Genomic DNA, 23,953 nt, shown 5'->3' with positions numbered 1-23,953 from the left:
CCAAGTCAGTATCTTCTTGTGCATTGATTTTATGTTCAAGTTTTTTTTAGAGAGACGTTTCACTGTGAGTGTTTCTGCTCACAATCTGGATAGGACAACCCTCGTCTGAGAGGATGGTGAAGGGTATTTATCGTCTGATGAATCCGAATCAGAATCACAAATACTTTAATAATCCCAGAGGGGAAATTAAGATTCTACACACAGCCAACAAAGTAAAACAGCAAAAACAAAGACAACAAAAAAGCATATACACTGTGGTGGCCTCTGCGATGTTCCACGCAATCGTCTGCTGGGGTGGGGGAGCATGGCCAGAGACAGGAGCAGACCCAACAAAGCAACCAAGAGAGTTGCCCACCAACTCTCAGCCAGTGTCCAGTCCGCATGGATGAGCAAGGATACGTGATTAGGGGTGTTATTCCTCAGGGCAATTGCTGCATCCAGGTGGTCGTTCAGACACACGTGGCCAAGAAGACGTGGCTGTGTGGCCTCTATGAGCGAGTCATAGTGTTTTGGTCTTGGAGTCAAAATTATTCATAGTCCTGTTGATGGTGGCTGAGCGAGCCCAAATCTCGCTGCCGTGTGGAAGCACTACTGAGATGTACAGCCGCATCTTGAGGTGTGTGGATTATTTGGCCTTCCAGGCAGAAGAGAAGGAAACTAAGGCGGAAGTCAGGAGTGATGTCACCATAGGTGGAAATGGTTGACCCCATCTAACACAACTCTCGGACGGAACTCTGCAGCCCGACTGACGTGACTGCAGGGGTCCGGCAGGGTTGCGTGGTGGCTCCCAGCGTGTTCCTCACCGCGACTACACAACTGACCTCACCAAATTGGACTTCACATTTGGCGTTGACACAGCTACGACCTCGACTACGCTGACTACGCCGACTACGCCGACTACGCCGACGACGTAGCGATTTTTGGTTTCCCTTCTGGACGACCTACCCCAATCCACCACTCACCACTCGTCCCTACATCGGCTAACCAAAGACGACGACTCGGTCGCTCGGCCAGTGTGACACAAAGCAACCCAGACAAGAGGCGGTGAGAAACTACCACCATTTGGTGCATGGGAATAAACATGTTGACGTAGGAATGTATTGGAATTGCTGCACCATGCACAAAAAAGCTTGTGAGGGGGAAAAAAGCCCTAGAACATTTACACAATTGAACCGCTGCACGGGATATTCATCCAGATTTTGTGCGTCAATGAAGAGGGTGGAACACACACACACACACTTTTCCTCAAATTGTGACTGATGAATCACGTTAAACATAAATGTCTACACATCATTTTTTGCTCCTCCAGGACAGGAAGTGAATGAGGCCACTTTCTCAATGAAGCCAGGCCCTGCAAAAAAAAAAAAAAAAAGAAGAAGAAAGGGTCAGTTCTGTTAAGAAGTCCTCCTTTTCATGTTCGTGCTCATAAGTCCGACGCTTGCAACGCACGGGCGATGTCTTCCGCTTTGAGACTTATCAGGAGAATGTTGACCGCATGGATAACGCTAGCGGCCCTCGTCCCGACATGTTTGTGCTCGTTATCTGATGGTACAGTATAATTTATTCTATATGTTTCTATATTTACGATTTATGTATTATCCATCAGGTTGCAGGTAGATGTCAATCTATTACACAGAATCCTGAACTGATAGCTCAGTTACAGCTCATTGTATTACCTATTCTGTGTTATATGTGTTTTATGTTGCACCATTGCACCAAGAAAAAATCCTAGTTTGTGAACCCGTTCTCAAACAATGGCAATGAAAACTATTCTGATTCTGATTCTGAGAAGGAGGTTATCCTTAAGGCTAATGTGGACTCTTTCTCTATGGGATGAAGGGCAATTTTTAGCAGTAATGCTTCAGTTTCCTCGTGAACAATTAATAACATACTTTTGTCAATCAATCAATCAATGAAAGTTTGCTTATGTAGCCCTAAATCATGAGTGTCTCAAAGGGCTGCAGAAGCCACAACATCAGATCCCACATCAGGGCAAAAAAAAACTCAACCCAATGGGACAGATATCGCGTGGAAAGTCTTGACTGACTATCAAAACTCTTGAGTTGATTGTGTTTTGTGGAACAGTCCGCAGGAAGTACAAACATGTGATAGCCTCTTGTCGCTTTGCTTCCTTTTGCAGATTCTTCCTTCTCACTCGTCAACAAAGCCACGGGCTCCTGTCTACTGAAAAAAACGTCCCGCTGCCTGGACGTGCGCTGGACCAGCGGCGACCGCATGTTCGTCACCACCACCAAGAAGTGCCTGGGGGCGCAGGGCCGGAGCGTGGGCAGCGAGGTCAATGTGTACGACTGCGACGACAAGAGCGACCTCCAGAAGTGGGAATGCAGGAACGGGACCCTGCTGGCGCTGAAAGGGCAGCAGCTCTACATCGAGCTGTCGTCGGACAGTGGCATCCGGCTCTCGAAAACGACCGGACCGAGCAACGAGTTCACGATCACGGGGACGGCCAATGGCGCCTGCTCTCGAACACACCGAGGTAAAGTTCTCTGGGAGGTGGATATTGCCGAGGGCAGACTGGGTGGTTAAAGAACTGGCTTTTGCTTGCTCTACCTAGTGGTCAAGTTGGTCGATTACAGCCTGGTCGACTGGTTTCAAAAACCTTTAGGAGATGACATTTTTATTCAAACAACAACTCTAAATGCATGCTTGATATACAAAAAAGGATAACAGAAGCTAAAATGACTGTAAAGATTTAGTGATGTTCGCAATTTCATCCAAACATATTATGGTATTTTTACCCGAGAAATCAGACGAGCCGTCTCGTATTTGAAGTCGGTATATTCATACAAACCAGAAAGAGTCTGAGCTTTTCTTCCTCTCACTAACGTAACCCAGACAGATGCAACACTATCTTATCTTTTTTGTTTTTGCCATCCTAACTGATGATTGGTGATTTTTTTTTCAACGATTTGCTCTTATATTCAGGGTCGTCTTGTATTTAAAACACTATGGTTACACTTTATTCTGTCCATGATACTGTCCCGTCCAGGGATTGACAAAGTTGCGTAACAAAGGCGGGACCTGTGTGTAAGAGTATTAGTCCAGGTTCATGGGCTTTGTGAAGTTTCCCGCCCGACACTCACGTCTGTTGTGTTGAAAGTCGGGCTGTCGATACGCGATTAATCACCCAAACAATGATTGCATTCAAGACATGCACCTGGGGATAGGTTGATTGGCAACACAAAAATGGTCACTACTGTGTGAATGTTGTCTATCTGTGTTGGCCATGTGATGAGGTGGCGACTTGTCCAGGGTGTACCCCGCCTTCCGCCCGAATGCAGCTGAGATAGGCTCCAGCACCCCTGCGACCCCGAGAGGGACAAGCAGTAGAAAATGGATGGATAGATGTATGAACCCAGATTAATCAATGACTTATTTATTTTAGTTGTGGATGATTACCTGAAAGGTGTCCAGTTAAATGGTCATTGATCAAATCAATGCATATATATATTTTTTCCTTGGACTCAGTCTGGACCCTTCCTGAGGGTCCAGCCTTAGACTGATATTTTTTTTACTCTTCCCCCCTTTCCAAATATCACCTTTTTCCCACCTTTTTTAAGGAGCGCCGTAAGTGGCTGATCCGTTGGCGGTCCCGTCTTGTCCCCCTGTAACGTATGTCTGCTCTTAGTGGGACTGTGCCGAAAATGAAATTTCAGTTCTTATGTGTCTTGTACATGTTAAAGAATAGACAATAATAAAGCATCTTGAATCTTGAATATGTCAATGCAAAGATGAGTGAGGAGACTCCGACTGGTGGCAAATTCCACTTTCAAATAGACTATTTAATACAACTGGTTTTGAGAAAATAACTCACCTAAGCAATTGTTGCTGTCCGACACAGGCAGTTCTGTTAGAGCTTTGGCCATGTTTGCAGGATTTCTGTGTGAAAGAGGCTCCAGTTTGTTTACATTTCCGATTGACGTCTTTTGCCTCTTTTGCAGCTTATTACACCATCGATGGAAATGGAAATGGAAAGCCGTGTATGTTTCCCTTCCTGTATAAAGATCGCTGGTTTGGCGACTGCACTACCTATGACTCCTCCATTAAGCGTCTTTGGTGCGCTATTGGGACCAAATACGAACACGAGTTGTGGGGATACTGTCCGACTACATGTAAGCGCTTCAAATGCAACTACGGTATTTGTTTTGTGAACAGCTACTAATATGTTTTTGGTCTTGTTTTCGTGTTAACGCTCAGCTACAGAACACTGGAACAAGAACCACATCACAGGAGCTTATTACCAGCTGAACACTCAGTCGGTTCTGAACTGGGCTCAGGCCGACGTGAGCTGCAAGCAGCAGGGGGCCAACCTGGTCAGCATCACGGATACCAACGAGCAAGCTTTTATCTCGGGTAAGACGCCGCCTTGTGGAGCCTTGCTGCTGGCAAAGAACTAACTGCTGCAAAGAACGCAGAGTAAATTTGTCTTACATGTAAAACACCTTCACTGCCATGTCAGGTATGATAAGTACTTCAACCAAATCAGCCTTGATGTTCCTGTGATAGAGTATGTTACTCTGGATGCGGAATGCTGGTCTGATATCTTCTTAGGACAAGGACTCCGGTCAGAGAGTAGGGCACAGAGAGGCTTTCAGGCACTCTTTAATGGGGAAGTTGGACAAGTGTGGTATAGGTGTGTGTTGGTGTGTGTGTGTGTGGTCTAAAGGGAACACATACAAAGAATGATTAGGATACATTTAGGCAATATAATATGCAATAATATAACAGGGTATGTATAATGTTATATATAATGTGTTATAAAACAAATATACAAACAAATGTACATGGACTATTGAAGCAGTCCATTAGAGATGAATGGAGAATAAGCACTGTTGATTTAGACAGTGCCCCATCCATTTTCTACCGCTTGTCCCTTTTCAGTGCTTTAAACGTGGTCTGTGTCCCCCTCTAGTGGTAGGATAGGGTAACTACTGTGTAACAAGAAGTATGTCGCCATTGATTGATTGATTGATTGAGACTTTTATTAGTAGATTGCACAGTACAGTACATATTCCGTACAATTGACCACTAAATGGTAACACCTGAATAAGTTTTTCAACTTGTCCACGTTAATCAATTCATGGTAAAACATTAACCTAATATTAACAGGGTGAAAGTTGACCTGGCGAATTATTTCATCAAGCAGAAACATTGTTGCAAACAAACACCCGGTTAAGGCTACGTCTAACACATTATAGGCATTTTAGCATAAATAACCGTGCTATATTCGACGTATACTTCAGGGTTTCCCACACATTCATTTATTTGTGGCGGCCCGCCACGAAAGAATTTTGTCCGCCACAAATTTAAAAAAAAAAATATATATATATATGTATATATATATATATATGTATATATATATATATATATATATATATATATATATATGTATATATATATATATATATATATATATATATATATATATATACATACATATATATATATATTTTTTTTTTTTTTTTGTCCTTTCCAGCTTTTCGGGCAAATATAGTTGATGTAGATGCCCATATCAGCTGTTCAGATTTACTTTACAAAAGAGAAGTGTAGGATACTTCTCTTGTTGCCTTATTTGTATTTGACTTTATTAAATGTATTTATATTAGAAACACAACATGTGTATATAACAAAGGGTGCAACGTCTGCAGGCAGTAGGAAACACATGGTTAAGTGTAGGGAGTAAAACTGATGGCAGTCTAAAGTTCAAGATTTTTGGAGCTCTTTGTTCAGTGGATCAGATGTTTGATGAAGCTCTGTGTCTATCTACCACCACTAATGTTTTCTGTTTATTTGTTACTGACTGTGGCAGGACACCTCTGCCTCTGTGTCACTTTATGTTGCTGGTAAATAATATGGTTGTAGTAGTAGGCTAAAGTTAAATTATTTAATATGCACTAATTAAAGGGGCAGAGCTTTGAGACATTTTAGCTTTTATATTTTATAAGATATATTTTTTGTAAGAACCACAATTAAAAAATATATTTCAGTGAATAACTTATTGTTCAAATCTGTATATAAATATGTACATAAAGTGTTGTAATTATATTGTAAAATGGATGGATGGATGGATGGACGTTTAAAACAAAACTGTTATTATTAATTAGTAAGTATACATTTTTTTAGCCTTTTTTGAGAAAATCAAATCATTGTAGTAAATTATGCAAATTACTCGATGATGTCATGGTGACCACGCCCGTAGCCACGCCCATGACCACGCCCCCACCGCCACAGGTATCTTGGCAGTTTATGGGAAACACTGTACTTACATTTTAGTCAGAAACGTACACAATGCTGTTTACACAATCACCCAAGGGCCCATATTTAGGGATGATGTTTGATAAGAAATGATCGAGTTCAAGCCCATTATCGAATCCTCTTATCGAACCAATTCCTTATCGATTCTCTTATCGAATCCAGATAGGTTGTTGTATATGGAAAAAAAACACCCAATACTTGGTTTAACAAAAGCTCACATTTATTTTTTAAGAAAAAAAGTTAAATAAATAAATAAATATTGACTGTTGTTACCCAAAAAAATATATATATATATTGACTGTTGGTGCCCCTTAAGTGGTCCACCTAAGAAAAATACATGCAGGGAAAATCCTGCATTCATTTGTATTGTACAGCACTTTACATTTGAAACAAATCTCAGAGCAATGGTGTTGTTTACTTTTTGCTCCATCACATGTCAGCAAAATACAATTATTAACCTACTTGTGTTCGTCTGTGTTCACCAAGTTGAAGGGGAGGAGATTTTTCACCATTATTCTCGATAGCTGGCGAGTAATGTTGTTACACTGCAAAAAGTCAGTGTTCAAAAACGACAAAAAAAATATACAAAAATTAGGGGTATTTTATTTGAACTAAGCAAAATTTTCTGCCAATAGAACAAGAAAATTCGGCTTGTCAAGACTTTCCAAAACAAGTAAAATTAGCTAACCTCAATAAACCCCAAAATACCTTAAAATAAGTATATTCTCACTAATAACAAGTGCACTTTTCTGGGTAGAAAGAAAAAAAGAGACCTTTTTGCTCAATATGTTGAAAAATATTCTTAAATGAAGTAAATACTAGTGCCATTATCTTGACATAATGATATGCGCTCGGCATTACATTTCTTGAAACCAGCAAACTTATACTAAAAACTAATTTATTGTTCTTAATGGAAAGGCAACAAGGCAAGCGCTTGTTACTCTCGGGGTCTCCTAGCCGCTCAGGCAAATCATATTGTCTAAAAATGCATTTTTCCATGGATAACATGACATCATCGCGCCAAGTGCGTGCTCTTTCAGTCAATTAGTGCGCATATATACAGCCCGGCCCCCGGACAATTTTTTTTTTATTATAATTTTGAAGAATTTATCTGAATGTGCATGAACTATTTCTGTTCAAAATTGTTTGAAATGTCACATGTTAAATGTTTAAATATTAACTGTCAATTTACTGTACTGTGCCAACTGTACTACTATATGAGTACGTGTTTTCTATTGTTTCATTGAAAATAAAACAGCAAAGTCCATTTGGCTGTCATCTGTTTTAATTATGAGACACAATTGTGTCAAAGTCATGATTTTTTTTTTCACGCTTGAAGTAAGAAATGATTACTTTAAAAAAGTAGTTCTCTACTTGTGAGTGTTGATGACACAGCTTTGCAACAGTTGATATTCTAATTTCAAGCATGTTTTACTCAATATAGGTCATCAAATCTCAGCAACAAGCTGTAATATCTTACTGAGATCATTTAGGACCAAAACACTTAAAACAAGTAAAATACTCTAACGTAAAATCTGTTTAGTGAGAAGAATTATCTTATCAGACAGAAAATAAGCAAATATCACCCTTATTTGAGATATTTCATCTTACTTAGATTTCAGTTTTTGCAGTGTAGTCTCCTCCTCACTCATCTTGCTGCACTCTGCGTTATACCTCGCCATGGTAAATGGTTATACCTTGCTATGGTAAATGGTTATACCTCGCTATGGTAAATGGTTATACCTCGCTATGGTAAATGGTTATACCTCCCCATGGTAAATGGTTATACCTCGCTATGGTAAATGGGTTAACGCTCTGTGCTACAGAGCAAACACTGCCTTGGTCACTCTGGCTGTCATCATCTGAAATAGGATAACGTTAACATTATCTTAAGCACTAGTTTATTAGACAGACCTGCAAACTCTGGAGCGGTGTAGGCTACAAGATACCGTTAACGTTATCAGACACATACAAAAAGGTTAACGTTAGCGTTACCGTTAGCCACTGACTATGCTTAGGTAACGTTAGTCTAGCTAACATTACTGCAGTCCTGGTTGACATAAGAGGTATCGTTATTTTAGCCTAAAGGCTACAAGTGAGCAGATATGGAAATGAACCGGCAACACTTAACGTGAGTTACTCACCGGCACTATCACTGGGACTGCAGGTTGAGGCAGAGGAAGAGGGGCGTGCTTCGTCATCTCTGTCGCTGCTTCTCCACGACACCTTTCTCTAACCTTCAGGTTATGTATGGCCTGAACATGTTTGTTGTACTGCGCCCCTTACAGAAAAGCCAAGCCAATAACTGCAGATAGCCATTTCCTCCTCGTATTTCTTAGTAAAGTGAAGCTATGCTTTGGAGCGTTTTTTTCCGGTTCATTGTTGTTGCTGCTTCTGTATCTGCCGCCTAATGACTGAGCTACGTCATTTCCTGTGACGTGCCACAGGACATTTCCTGTGACACGGGATTCGTTCCCAGGGATTCGAATAAAGAACCAAATCTTTTTCTTTACTATAGTGGCTTCGATAACGGGAACTGTTTCTCAAAAAGGGATTTGAATCCATGCAATCGGTTCTTTTCTAATCAAACAATCGGGAAAACCGGTTTCGAACATGATCCCGGACCCTGTGGGCCATATGGGTGAGGGCCGACATCCGGGCAACTGAGCTACATACGGGTTCTTCGAGCCATAGCAACGAGACTGGCGTTGAAAACAAACTGTTGCCATTACTTTTTAACCTGTCGACCTACGCTGGTTAAACCCGTCATTCTGCCTCCAAAATGCCGAAAAACTGTGTTGTTTTTGGTTGTGCTAACCACAACGGGAAACAGGGAAAACAAAGGTTGTATTTTGTTCTGCCAAAGCGTGATAAAAGCCCACAGAGACGAGACAAATGGCTCGCAGCTTTACACCGGGAAAACGAGGACGGTTCTCACTGGAGTCCCCCAAAGTCCCGGGTCGTGTGTTCGGATCACTTCGTTTCTGGTAAATATAAGGAACAAAAATCCACCTTCTTAACCACAACTTGGCTATACCGTCCGTGCTAATGTTGTACTTGTTGAATTTTTACCTTATAACGTTCGACAGCTGAAGTTGTTGTTGTACAAGCCCTTTGAGACACTTGTGATTTAGGGCTATATAAATAAACATTGATTGATTGATTGATACCAAAATAACATGCAGTATATACTATATAGTCTATAGCCTAGCTAGCTATTTTCGAAAACAGGACAACGAGAGGATACCAAAGGCAGCGTTAAGATGGACACCACCGGGAAAACGTAAGCCAGGGCGGCCAAAAAACACCTGGCGAAGAACAGTTGTACTTAAACAATACATGTAGCCCTCAAATCTCTCAATATTTTATACACTAACACTTGATCTTGTTGTTGATAACTTCCGCGTCTCTTTCTTAGTAGCGCGCAGGCTAAGCTAACTAGCAAGCTAAGCTAAGCCTGAGAAGCTTTAAAGTTCACTGAGACGAGTCTGACGCAAATAATACATTTTCGTTTTTTCACACGATATGCGAATGAGTAAAAATGCGTAAATGAAGGATTTAACGCCGACTTCCAAGCCACAACGCTCGTTAAATGCTTTTTCTGTCAATGCTGTGTTCGCTGTGAGCTGGTTTGTTTTCAACGAATTCCCGGTTGCTAGGGGATTGGTAGGCGGAAGTGACATAGGTCCGCCCTCATACATTAGGCAGAAACGCTACAAACAGGAATTGAGTCTCAGACTAGATCGCCAAATTAAGAGCACAGGAAATCTAACATCTCAAAAGGACTAAAACACTTTCTGACAGTTCCATAGTAAACTACTTTTCAACTTCAACGATCTTTCATTGTCCATTTTTCCATACATGCAAGACATACTGTCAGAAAGTGTTTTGGTCTTATCTTATTCCGACGCAGTTTTGAGATGTTAGATTTCCTGTGCTCTTAATTTGGCGATCTAGTCTGAGAGCTCATTTCCTGTTTATAGCACTTCTGTAATAATGGCTCTTGGGTGATTGTGTAAACAGCATTGTGTGCGTTCCTGACTAAAATGTAAGTATACGTCGAATATAGCACGGTCATTAATGCTAAAATGCCTATAATGTGTTAGATGTAACCTTAACCGAGTGTTTGTTTGCAACAATGTTTTTGCTTGACGATATAATTCGCCAGCTCAACTTTCGCCCTGTTAATACTTCTTGACTACCATGAATTGATTTAAACGAGTTGAAAAACTTGTTGGGATGTTGCCATTTAGTGGTCAATTGTACGGAATATGTACTGTACTGTGCAATCTACTAATAAAAGTTTCAATCAATCAAAATTGTTACACAGTGGTTACCCTATCCTACCACTAGAGGGCGACACAGACCAGGTGTAAAGCACTGTCTAAATCAACAGTGCTTATTCTCCATTCATCTCTAATAGACTGCTTTAATAGTCCATGTACATTTGTTTTATAACACATTGTAGATTATATTATATTATATGTAAGATTGTACATATCCTGTTATATTATTGCATATTATATTGCCTAAATGTATCCTAATGGACCCCGACTTAAACAAGTTGAAAAACTTATTCGGGTGTTACCATTTAGTGGTCAATTGTACGGAATATGTACTTCACTGTGCAACCTACTAATAAAAGTCTCAATCAATCAATCATTTTTTGTATGTGTTCCCTTCAGACCACACTGCAAAAACTGAAATCGAAGTAAGATGAAATATCTCAAATAAGGGTGATATTTGCTTATTTTCTGTCTGATAAGATAATTCTTCTCACTAAGCAGATTTTATGTTAGTGTTTTACTTGTTTTAAGTGTTTTGGTCCTAAATGATCTCAGTAAGATATTACAGCTTGTTGCTGAGATTTGATGAGCTATATTGAGTAAAACATGCTTGAAACTAGAATATAAACTGTTGCAAAGCTGTGTCATCAACACTCACAAGTAGAAAACTACTTTTTTAAAGTAATCATTTCTTATTTCAAGCATGAAAAAAAATCATGACTTTCTCATAATTAAAACAGATGACAGCCAAATGGACTTTGCTGTTTTATTTTCAATGAAACAATAGAAAACACGTACTCATATAGTAGTACAGTTGGCACAGTACAGTAAACTGACAGTTAATATTTAAACATTTAACATGTGACATTTCTAACATGTTTGAACAGAAATAGTTCATGCACATTCAGATGAATTCTTCAAAATTACAATTAAAAAATGTTTGGCCGGGGGCCGGGCTGTATATATGCGCACTAATTGACTGAAAGTGCACGCACTTGGCGTGATGATGTCATGTTATCCATGGAAAAATGCCTTTTTAGACAATATGATTTGCCTGAGCGGCTAGGAGACCCCGAGAGTAACAAGCGCTTGCCTTGTTGCCTTTCCATTAAGAACAATAAATTAGTTTTTAGTATAAGTTTGCTGGTTTCAAGAAATGTAATATCATTATGTCAAGATAATGGCACTAGCATTTACTTCATTTAAGAATATTTTTCAACATATTGAGCAAAAAGGTCTCTTTTTTTTTTTTTCTACCAAGAAAAGTGCACTTGTTATTAGTGAGAATATACTTATTTTAAGGTATTTTTGGGTTCATTGAGGTTAGCTAATTTTACTTGTTTTGGAAAGTCTTGACAAGCCAAATTTTCATGTTCTATTGGCAGATAATTTTGCTTAGTTCAAATAAAATACCCCTAACTTTTGTATTTTTTTCCCCTTGTTTTTGAACACTGACTTTTTGCAGTGCACACCCACACACACCTATACCACACCTTCAAAGAGTGCATGAAAGCCTCTCTGTGCCCTACTCTCTGACCGGAGTCCTTGTCCTAAGAAGATATCCGACCAGCATTCCGCATCCGGAGTAACCTACTCTATCACACACACAGCATGGAATAATCAAGATATCGTTTCTCCACGCTCATTTCAGAAAAAAGGGAAAATGACCATTTTAAAAAGTCTTTACGAGACAAGAATTTTACGGGAACGTTTTCTTGTGAATCCGGTCTGATCGCAACGTTGTGATGAAGCAATACAAATGAGGAAGACTTCAGAAAAAGAGGAACGATCCCTTCTTCACCCTGGCCTTTTCTTGTCTTCTGTCCGCTTCCACCACACAGCACTGTTGGGAAATAAGAAGAACATGCTGTGGACCGGGCTGGTCCTGAACCCTGAGCACGGCTGGCAGTGGTCTGATGGGAGGCCAATGCGATACCTCAGATGGAGCAGCGGTTAGTCACTTCACACGGTTGGCAGTATTTCAGTATAAGTCCCATGTTTAGTAACGAGTAGGATCTCTGCACTCTAGGATATCCGCTTCCTAATCCGGGCCACAACTGCGCACTTCTGGACTCGGGTGGGCTGCACAGGTGGCAGACGTTATCCTGTGCCAAGAAAATAGGCTACATCTGCTTCAAAGCCGGAGCTCCGCCAGTCCCACCTCAGGGTAAAGAATCCCCCTCCAAGTGTCAGAGTCGTAAGTATTAGCTCACTGAGGAATCTTCATTTCTTTCTTGTTTTTGGTCATCAGTGGAGCAAGGGTTCTGTTCAAGCCCGTGGATTCCCTACAATGGCCACTGCTTCCACCTCGTCCGGACTCCGAAGACGTGGACCGACGCCCAGAAGGACTGTCGCAAGGAGGAGGGGGAACTTGTGAGCATGCGCAACGTGGAGGACTTCGGCTTTGTCGTCTCTCAACTGGGATTCGGTGGGTGAACACAACTTTAGTCCTAAACAAGCAGCGGGTGAATTATTTTTAAGTCAATTTGAAACAAAAACTGACATTTACATAAAACCAGAATAATTCAGTACTATTTTATTTATTCGGGGACGTCGTGGCAAGGTTAGGAGAGTGGCCGTGCCAGCAACCTGAGAGTTATATCATTTTTTGTCTTGAAAATCAACTTTTACCTTGAAAATCATTTTTTTCTTTAAAAAAAAACGTTTGTCTTGAAAATCATTTTTTTCTTTAAAAACAAATGTTTGTCTTGAAAATCAACTTTTACCTTGAAAATCATTTTTTGTCATGAAAATCAACTTTTACCTTGAAAATCATTTTTTGTCATGAAAATCAACTTTTACCTTGAAAATCATTTTTTTCTTTAAAAAAAAAATGTTGTCATGAAAATCAACTTTTACCTTGAAATTCATTTTTTTCTTTAAAAAAAAATTTTTGTCTTGAAAATCAACTTTTACCTTGAAAATCATTTTTGTCATGAAAATCAACTTTTACCTTGAAAATCATTTTTTTCTTTAAAAAAAAACGTTTGTCTTGAAAATCATTTTTTTCTTTAAAAAAAAATGTTTGTCTTGAAAATCAACTTTTACCTTGAAAATCATTTTTTGTCATGAAAATCAACTTTTACCTTGAAAATCATTTTTTGTCATGAAAATCAACTTTTACCTTGAAAATCATTTTTTTCTTTAAAAAAAAAATGTTGTCATGAAAATCAACTTTTACCTTGAAATTCATTTTTTTCTTTAAAAAAAAATTTTGTCTTGAAAATCAACTTTTACCTTGAAAATCATTTTTGTCATGAAAATCAACTTTTACCATGAAAATCTTTTTTTTTTTTTTTTTAATGTTTGTCTTGGAAATCAACTTTTACCTTAAAAATCATTTTTTGTCATGAAAATCATCTTTTACCTTGAAAATCATTTTTTGTCATGAAAATCAACTTTTACCTTGAAAATAATTTTTTTCTTTAAAAAAAATGTTTGTCTTGAAAATCAACTTTTACCTTGAAAATCATTTTTTTCTTAAAAAAAATGTTTGTCTTGAAAATCAACTTTTACCTTGAAAATCTTTTTTTGTCATGAAAATCAACTTTTACCTTGAAAATCAATTTTATATACTGTATATATATATATATATATATATATATATATATATATATATATATATATATATATATATATATATATATATATATACACTACCGTTCAAAAGTTTGGGGTCACATTGAAATGTCTTTATTTTTGAAGGAAAAGCACTGTACTTTTCAATGAAGATAACTTTAAACTAGTCTTAATTTTTAAAAAATACACTCTATACATTGCTAATGTGGTAAATGACTATTCTAGCTGCAAATGTCTGGTTTTTGGTGCAATATCTACATAGGTGTATAGAGGCCCATTTCCAGCAACTATCACTCCAGTGTTCTAATGGTACAATGTGTTTGCTCATTGGCTCAGAAGGCTAATTGATGATTAGAAAACCCTTGTGCAATCATGTTCACACATCTGAAAACAGTTTAGCTCGTTACAGAAGCTACAAAACTGACCTTCCTTTGAGCAGATTGAGTTTCTGGAGCATCACATTTGTGGGGTCAATTAAACGCTCCAAATGGCCAGAAAAAGAGAACTTTCATCTGAAACTCGACAGTCTATTCTTGTTCTTAGAAATTAAGGCTATTCCACAAAATTGTTTGGGTGACCCCAAACTTTTGAACGGTAGTGTGTGTATATATATATATATATATATATATATATATATATATATATATATATCTATATATATATAGATATATATATATATATATATATATATATATATATATATATATATATATATATATATACATGTTTTTTTTAACATAAAAAAAATTGTGTGCACTTATTTTTGAATACAATGATGTTTTGTTTTTTTCAATTCATCATCAAAACCTAATTTCTCAGTTTCAAAGTTAATTTTTTCAAGTACAACATTTTTGGCCCTAACCTAGCTCCGTAAAAGGAAGTTCTTGCAATTGCTAATGTGAGCCCGACAGGTGACAAATGTTGGAATGCCCACAGGCTCCACTGACGAGCTTTGGATCGGCCTCAACGACAGGAGGACGGAGGGCCTGTTCGAGTGGAGTGACCTCGCGGACGTCACCTTCACCAGCTGGCAGTACGGCGAGCCCACTACCTCGGCAGACGATGAGGACTGCGTTCTCATGGGAGGCGAGGTATAACATGCATATAAATGCTGCAGCTTTGTATGATGTGAGCATGCAACAAGTGTTTGGTTTTTCCACGTCTCTGGCAGAACGGCAACTGGGCAGATCGCTCCTGCGGTGAAAAGCACGGCTTTGTCTGCATGAAGCAAAGCAGCACCACGCACACCACAGATGAAATTGACGTGGATATTGGCTGCAAAGCTGTGAGTCAACTTCTACTTTTAATACGCGAGCTCGGTTTGGCTTGAATCTACGTGCTTTCCAATGACCCAGGGGTGGAAGAGACATGGCTCCTACTGTTACTTTGTGGGGACGGAGACAAGAACGTTTGACGAGGCCAAAGACCACTGCAAGACATCGGACTCCAGTTTAGCGGACGTGTTTAATGGGTAAGGATATTTCCTGTTTACCACCTTGGTGCCCTGATATTGTGAAGAGATGACGTTTATGGCAGTGTTTTTCAACCTTTTTTGAGCCGAGGCACATTTTTTGCGTCGGAAAAATCCGGAGGCACACCACCAGCAGGAATCATTAAAGGCCTACTGAAATGATTTTTTTTTATTCAAACGGGAATAGCAGATCCATTCTATGTGTCATACTTGATCATTTCGCGATATTGCCATATTTTTGCTGAAAGGATTTAGTAGAGAAAATCGACGATAAAGTTCGCAACTTTTGCTCGCTGATGAAAAAAAGCCTTGCCTGTACCGGAAGTAGCGTGACGTCACAGGAGCTAGTATTCCTCACAATTCCCCGTTGTTTACAATGGAGCGAGAGAGATTCGGACCGAGAAAGTGACGATTACCCCATTAATTTGAGCGAGGATGAAAGATTCGTAGATGAGGAACGTTACAGTGAAGGACTTGAGAGGCAGTGCAGGACGTATCTTTTTTCGCTCTGACCGTAACTTAGGTACAAGCTGGCTCATTGGATTCCACACTCTCCTTTTTTTATTGTGGATCACGGATTTGTGTTTTAAACCACCTCGAATATTATATCCTCTTGAAAATGACAGTCCAGAACGCGAAATGGACATTCAGTGCCTTTTATCTCCACGACAATACATCGGCGAAATGCTTTAGCTACGAGCTAACGTGATAGCATCGTGCTTTAACTGCATATAGAAACAAAAAAATAAACCCCTGACTGGAAGGATAGATAGAAAATCAACAATACTATTAAACCGTGGACATGTAAATACACGGTTAATGCTTTCCAGCCTGGCGAAGGTTAACAATGCTGTGCTAACGACGCCATTGAAGCTAACTTAGCAACTTAGCAACGGGACCTCACAGAGCTATGCTAAAAACATTAGCTCTCCACCTACGCCAGCCAGCTCTCATCTACTCATCAACACCCGTGCTCACCTGCGTTCCAGCGATAGGCAGAAGGACGAAGGACTTCACCCAATGCGTTTGGCGGCCCGGAGACGTAGGAAGTCAAGGTGAGGTCGGCGGCTAGCGCGGCTAGCGCTCCAACAAAGTCCTCCTGGTTGTGTTGCTGTAGTCCGCTGCTAATACACCGATCCCACCTACAACTGTCTTCTTTGCAGCCTTCATTGTTCATTAAACAAATTGCAAAAGATGTCCAGAATACTGTGGAATTATGAAATGAAAACAGAGCTTTTTGTATAGGATTCTACGGGGTACCATAACTTCCGTTACTCTGACTTCGTCACGCGCATACGTCATCATACCGCGACGTTTCAGCCGGATATTTCCCGGGAAGTTTTAAAAGTCACTTTATAAGTTAACCCGGCCGTATTGGCATGTGTTGCAATGTTAAGATGTCATCATTGATATATAAACTATCAGACTGCGTGGTCGCTAGTAGTGGCTTTCAGTAGGCCTTTAAAAAACAGAACTCAGTTGACAGTAAAAAAGTAGGGCTGCGAATCTTTGGGTGGCCCACGTTTCGATTCAAAATCGATTTTTTTCGATTCAACGCGATTCTCAATTCAAAAACAATATCTTCCCGATTCAAAAGGATTCTCTATTGATTCAATACATAGATTTCAGCAGGATCTACCCCAGACTGCTGACATGCAAGCAGAGTAGTAGATTTTTGTAAAAAGCTTTTATAATTGTAAAGGACAATGTTTTATCAACTGATTGCAATAATGTACATTTACTAAGTAACGCGTTACTGTAACGCCGTTAGTTTCGGCGGTAACTAGTAATCTAACGCGTTATTTTTTTATATACAGTAACTCAGTTACCGTTACTGCATGATGCGTTACTGCGTTATTTTACGTTATTTTTATGTAGTATCGGCTAGAAACTGAAGATCTGAGTGTGTTTTATTGGAGCGCTCCGGTGGAAAAGAAGAGGCGTGCTTTCCCCCACCCACAGAAAGCACGCCTCCCCGCGGGGGAGACGTTCCTCCAGAGCCGTACTTCGGGTCTAACAACCTTCACTTTACCCGGAAGAGGGTCTTTACAGCTGAGGGTGAATGACGAGCCCGGCGGTTTCTTGCAACTTTGTGACTTTATTGCACGCAGCCATCCACCAAGCTAGAGCACCTACACACACTCACTGTCGCCGCTCCCTCACCTCTCTCGCCCACTCACTCACTGACGTCACTCACCTCTCATGCTGTCATATCTTAAAGGGCCACACACACACACATACGCTACTCTCATAACAACTAACAAGACATCATGGCGAAGCCAGAAGTCGAGTTTTTTAACATGGAGACATTCTCAATACTTTTCTTTTTTCGAGCACAAAGAAAATAACATTTTAGTTAAATGTAAGTTGTGTCTTGGATCAAAGATCCTATCTACTTAGAGTTAAAGTTAAAGTGCCATTATGTTGCAGCTATTTAAAATAGTTTTGTCAATTTTTTCTGGCCTGAAATAAATTGGCCCTTTGAAACATATCTTTGTCTTTGTGTGTTGTATGTAGACCACATTGTTTGTGTGTTGTATGTAGACCACATTGTTTGTGTGTTGTATGTAGACCACATTGTTTGTGTGTTGTATGTAGAGCACATTGTTTGTGTGTTGTATGTAGACCACATTGTTTGTGTGTTGTATGTAGACCACATTGTTTGTGTGTTGTATGTAGACCACATTGTTTGTGTGTTGTATGTAGACCACACTGTTTGTGTGTTGTATGTAGACCACACTGTTTGTGTGTTGTATGTAGACCACATTGTTTGTGTGTTGTATGTAGACCACATTGTTTGTGTGTTGTATGTAGACCACACTGTTTGTGTGTTGTATGTAGACCACACTGTTTGTGTGTTGTATGTAGAGCACATTGTTTGTGTGTTGTATGTAGACCACATTGTTTGTGTGTTGTATGTAGACCACATTGTTTGTGTGTTGTATGTAGACCACATTGTTTGTGTGTTGTATGTAGACCACATTGTTTGTGTGTTGTATGTAGACCACACTGTTTGTGTGTTGTATGTAGACCACATTGTTTGTGTGTTGTATGTAGACCACATTGTTTGTGTGTTGTATGTAGACCACACTGTTTGTGTGTTGTATGTAGACCACATTGTTTGTGTGTTGTATGTAGACCACACTGTTTGTGTGTTGTATGTAGACCACATTGTTTGTGTGTTGTATGTAGACCACACTGTTTGTGTGTTGTATGTAGACCACATTGTTTGTGTGTTGTATGTAGACCACATTGTTTGTGTGTTGTATGTAGACCACATTGTTTGTGTGTTGTATGTAGACCACATTGTCTGTGTGTTGTATGTAGAGCACATTGTTTGTGTGTTGTATGTAGACCACATTGTTTGTGTGTTGTATGTAGACCACATTGTTTGTGTGTTGTATGTAGACCACATTGTTTGTGTGTTGTATGTAGACCACATTGTTTGTGTGTTGTATGTAGACCACATTGTTTGTGTGTTGTATGTAGACCACACTGTTTGTGTGTTGTATGTAGACCACACTGTTTGTGTGTTGTATGTAGACCACATTGTTTGTGTGTTGTATGTAGAGCACATTGTTTGTGTGTTGTATGTAGACCACATTGTTTGTGTGTTGTATGTAGACCACATTGTTTGTGTGTTGTATGTAGACCACATTGTTTGTGTGTTGTATGTAGACCACATTGTTTGTGTGTTGTATGTAGACCACACTGTTTGTGTGTTGTATGTAGACCACATTGTTTGTGTGTTGTATGTAGACCACATTGTTTGTGTGTTGTATGTAGACCACATTGTTTGTGTGTTGTATGTAGACCACACTGTTTGTGTGTTGTATGTAGAGCACATTGTTTGTGTGTTGTATGTAGACCACATTGTTTGTGTGTTGTATGTAGACCACATTGTTTGTGTGTTGTATGTAGACCACATTGTTTGTGTGTTGTATGTAGACCACATTGTTTGTGTGTTGTATGTAGAGCACATTGTTTGTGTGTTGTATGTAGAGCACATTGTTTGTGTGTTGTATGTAGACCACATTGTTTGTGTGTTGTATGTAGACCACATTGTTTGTGTGTTGTATGTAGAGCACATTGTTTGTGTGTTGTATGTAGACCACATTGTTTGTGTGTTGTATGTAGACCACATTGTTTGTGTGTTGTATGTAGACCACATTGTTTGTGTGTTGTATGTAGAGCACATTGTTTGTGTGTTGTATGTAGACCACATTGCTTTCTGAGTTCAGTGATGCAAATGCATGTCAAGTTGATCAACAGATTGTATTATTCTCCAGTGCAATAACAGTACTGAAATGAAGGCTAAAATGGCATTAATGGGAGCCTTAAAAAAAGGGGGGAAGAAAGAAGTAACTAAATAGTTACTTTTCACAGTAACGCATTACTTTTTGGAGTTAGTAACTGAGTTACTTTTGAAATAAAGTAACTAGTAATTGTAATTAGTTACTGGTTTTCAGTAACTAACCCAACACTGCGTATCACTGTACTTCTTCTTGCTTTGTTGGCATTAGGGGTGTAACGGTACACAAAAATTTCCGTTCGGTACGTACCTCGGTTTAGAGGTCACGGTTCGGTTCATTTTCGGTACAGTAAGAAAACAACAAAATATACATTTTGGGGTTATTTATTTACCAAATTTGCTAAATCTTCCACCAAAAATATTTTTCTTAGTGGAATATTTGATGTGAAGTAATCGGAACCTTGGATATTTTGATTCAATATTATGTTTTGAGCACTGATAGTTTGAAAGAAAAAAAACCCAGCTTTGTTTTATTAGTCAACATTGCAACTTTTTGTAAATTACATTTAACCTTTAAGCTTTTTTATTTCACTTTTGTTATGTTTTTGTTTATTTTAGTAGTATTTTTAGAATGTGCCGTGGGCCTTTAAAACATTAGCTGTGGGCCGCAAATGCACACTTTTGACACCCCTGCTATAGATAATAAAAAATTAAATGTGATAAATCTATGGATAAAAAGCAGAGCCTGGCGACGCATGCGCGTTTATCATAACTCTCTCTCTCTCTCTGTCTCTGCCCCTCCATCACCAATGCTGCTGCTTTGTTTTGTTTTTAACCCCTTCTTAACCCTGAACGTACATTAAAAATACACGCAACCCTAACTCAAAATGCCGGACATTTGAGGCATTTAAGAAACTCCGCCCTGACAGCTCCGCAAAAGAGGACATGTCCGGTGAAAAGAGGACGTATGGTCAGTCTATCCTAGCCCGTTAGCTGCTAGCATGCCGTGTGTTGTGCCTCGGTGTGCATTGTTTACACAACGTGCGTTACGCTACTTAATATGTCCGTGTGGAAACTCGTTCGGTACACCTCCGAACCGGACCGGAACCCCCGTACCGAAACGGTTCAATACAAATACACCGTTACACCCCTAGATGGCATGGAAAATTGTTCTTAGGAACAGTCTGACTTAGTGTACCAAATGTTGGTATCCATCCCAAAACTATGAGATCTGTTTATTCATATGTATTCGGATTTAAAAAACATGGTCTTTCAACAAGTCGACGAGATGGTGATGATTTTGCGACTTTTTCCAAGGGTGGACAACGCATTCTTGGTCAGCTTGGTAGGAGTGAGACCTGAGAAGTACTTCTGGCTGGGCCTCTCCAACCAGAAAGACCATGACACGTTTGTGTGGACCAGCGACCAGGCGGTCCGATTTACGCACTGGAACAATGAAATGCCCGGTGAGCGTTTCCTTTTTTTTTTCTCCCAAGTGGATGCGTTGACAGGAACGCCATCATTCTTACCGTGTTCCTCCAAAAAGGGAGTAGACAAGGCTGCGTTGCCATGACAACAGGGATTTTGGCCGGGCTGTGGGATCTGCTGCCCTGCACCAATAAGGAGAAATACATCTGCAAGCATCTGGCTGAAGGGGCCGTGTTAACGCCCCCGCCGCCTACTGTCATCCCCCCTCAGTGTGCCGAGGGCTGGATCCGATCTGGAACAAGAAACCTCTGCTCCAAGGTACCGCTTAACCATGATGTCTGTTTCCTCCTATTGCATTCATTAGACTTAGACAAACTTTAATGATCCACAAGGAAAACTGTTCCACACAGTAGCTCAGTTACAAAGGATGGAAAGGATAATGCAAGTATAAAGTAGACTAAAAATCTACCGTAGTAGCAATATAAAATATAACATATATGTAATATTTACATATTACATATTAGGGGTGTGGGAAAAAATCGATTCGAATTCGAATCGCGATTCTCACGTTGTGCGATTCAGAATCGATTCTGATTTTTTAAAAATCGATTTTTTAAATTTATTTTTTTAAATATTTATTTTATTTTATTTATTTATTTATTTTAATTTATCAATTCAACAAAAACAATACACAGCAATACCATAACAATGCAATCCAATTCCAAAAGCAAACCCAACCCAGCAACACTCAAAACTGCAATAAACAGAGCAATTGAGAGGAGACACAAACATGACACGGAACAATCTAAAAGTAGTGAAACAAAAATGAATATTATCAACAACAGTATCAATATTAGTTACAATTTCAACATAGCATTGATTAAAAATCCCTCCTTGACATTATCATTAGACATTTAGTTTATGAGATGCGATGTAATCGAAGCCACTGTGACACTATTGTTCATTTTTTGTATTTTTTTTTTAAATTAATGTTTGTAATGATAATATCAATGAGGGATTTTTAATCACTGCTATGTTGAAATTGTTACTAATATTGATACTGTTGTTGATAATATTCATTTTTGTCTCACTACTTTTAGATTGTTCCGTGTCATGTTTTTGTGTCCTCAATTGCTCTAAATTGCTCTGTTTATTGCTATTCTGAATGTTGCTGGGTCTGGTTTTGTTTTGAAATTGTATTGCATTATTATGGTATTGTTGTGCATTGTTTTCATTCAAAAAAAATTTTAAAAATCGTTTTTGAATCGAGAGTCGTGTTGAATTGAAAAAAAATCGATTCTGAATCGAATCGTGACCCCAAGAATCGATTTTGAATCGAATCGTGGGACACCCAAAGATTCCCAGCCCTATTACATATACATCCATCCATCCATTTCCTACCGCTTGTCCTTTTTGGGCTGGCGGGGGGGGGTGCTGGAGCCTATCTCAGCTGCATTCGGGTGGAAGGCGGGGTACACCCTGGACAAGTCGCCACCTCATCGCAGGGCCAACACAGACAGACAGACAACATTCACACTCACATTCCCACACTAGGGCCCATTTAGTGTTGCCAATCAACCTATCCCCAGGTGCATGTCTTTGGAGGCGGGAGGGGCCTATCCCCAGGTGCGTGTCTTTGGAGGTGGGAGGAAGCCGGAGTACCCGGAGGGAACCCACGCAGTCACGGGGAGAACATGCAAACTCCACACAGAAAGATCCCGAGCGCAGGATCGAACCCAGGACCTTCGTATTGGGAGGCAGACGCACTAAACCCTCTTCCATCGTGCTGCCCTATTATATATACAGTATATGATATGTACTGATGTATAATATTATATTTGTATATAATATATACAATATATAACAATTACCATGTACAATATTACAGTATATGTGACAGCTGCAGCATACAATAGAGCAGGGGTCACCAACGCGGTGCCCGCGGGCACCAGGTCGCCCGTAAGGACCAGATGAGTAGCCCGCTGGCCTGTTCTAAAAATAGCTCAAATAGCAGCACTTACCAGTGAGCTGCCTCTATTTTTAAAATTGTATTTATTTACTAGCAAGCTGGTCTCACTTTGCCCGACATTTTTAATTCTAAGAGAGACAAAACTCAAATAGAATTTGAAAATCCAAGAAAATATTTTAAAGACTTGGTCTTCACTTGTTTAAATAAATTTATTAATTTGTTTTCTTTGCTTCTTATAACTTTCAGAAAGACAATTTTAGAGAAAAAATACAACCTTAAAAATGGTTTTAGGATTTTTAAACACATATACCTTTTTACCTTTTAAATTCCTTCCTCTTCTTTCCTGACATTTTAAATCAATGTTCAAGTAAATTTATTTTTTTTATTGTAAAGAATAATAAATACATTTGAATTTAATTCTTCATTTTAGCTTCTGTTTTTTCGACAAAGACTATTTGTGAAATATTTCTTCAAACTTATTATGATTAAAATTCAAAAAAATTATTCCGGCAAATCTAGAAAATCTGTAGAATCAAATTTGAATCTTATTTCAAAGTCTTTTGAATTTCTTTAAAAAAATTTGTTCTGGAAAATCTAGAAGAAATAATGATTTGTCTTTGTTAGAAATATAGCTTGGTCCAATTTGTTATATATTCTAACAAAGTGCAGATTGGATTTTAACCTATTTAAAA

The 23,953-nt window shown here is 39.1% G+C and overlaps 1 protein-coding gene across 2 annotated transcripts in view; it reads left to right on the top strand.

The window, feature by feature from the left end:
- The first annotated feature begins 1,399 nt into the window (after positions 1-1,399).
- The window catches only part of mrc1b (mannose receptor, C type 1b), a 60,994-nt gene continuing 38,440 nt past the window's right edge, over positions 1,400-23,953 (top strand). Inside the window, exons 1-12 of one of the 2 annotated variants that reach the window (XM_062023786.1) lie at positions 1,400-1,548; positions 2,141-2,497; positions 3,963-4,133; positions 4,219-4,374; positions 12,404-12,514; positions 12,592-12,729; positions 12,814-12,990; positions 15,078-15,232; positions 15,313-15,426; positions 15,497-15,612; positions 21,182-21,330; positions 21,411-21,610. In XM_062023786.1, the coding sequence (XP_061879770.1) occupies positions 1,455-1,548; positions 2,141-2,497; positions 3,963-4,133; positions 4,219-4,374; positions 12,404-12,514; positions 12,592-12,729; positions 12,814-12,990; positions 15,078-15,232; positions 15,313-15,426; positions 15,497-15,612; positions 21,182-21,330; positions 21,411-21,610 (1,938 nt within the window). In that variant the 5' untranslated portion in view covers positions 1,400-1,454. Of the gene's footprint in view, positions 1,549-2,140; positions 2,498-3,962; positions 4,134-4,218; positions 4,375-10,184; positions 10,325-12,403; positions 12,515-12,591; positions 12,730-12,813; positions 12,991-15,077; positions 15,233-15,312; positions 15,427-15,496; positions 15,613-21,181; positions 21,331-21,410; positions 21,611-23,953 lie in introns of those variants that run through there. The other variant, XM_062023787.1, reaches the window with a different exon arrangement.

Source organism: Entelurus aequoreus, linkage group LG16, assembly GCF_033978785.1.
Source record: "Entelurus aequoreus isolate RoL-2023_Sb linkage group LG16, RoL_Eaeq_v1.1, whole genome shotgun sequence".
NCBI lineage: Eukaryota > Metazoa > Chordata > Actinopteri > Syngnathiformes > Syngnathidae > Entelurus > Entelurus aequoreus.
The sequence above is the reverse complement of the archived record's forward strand: the minus strand, read 5'-3'. Positions and strand labels throughout refer to the sequence as shown.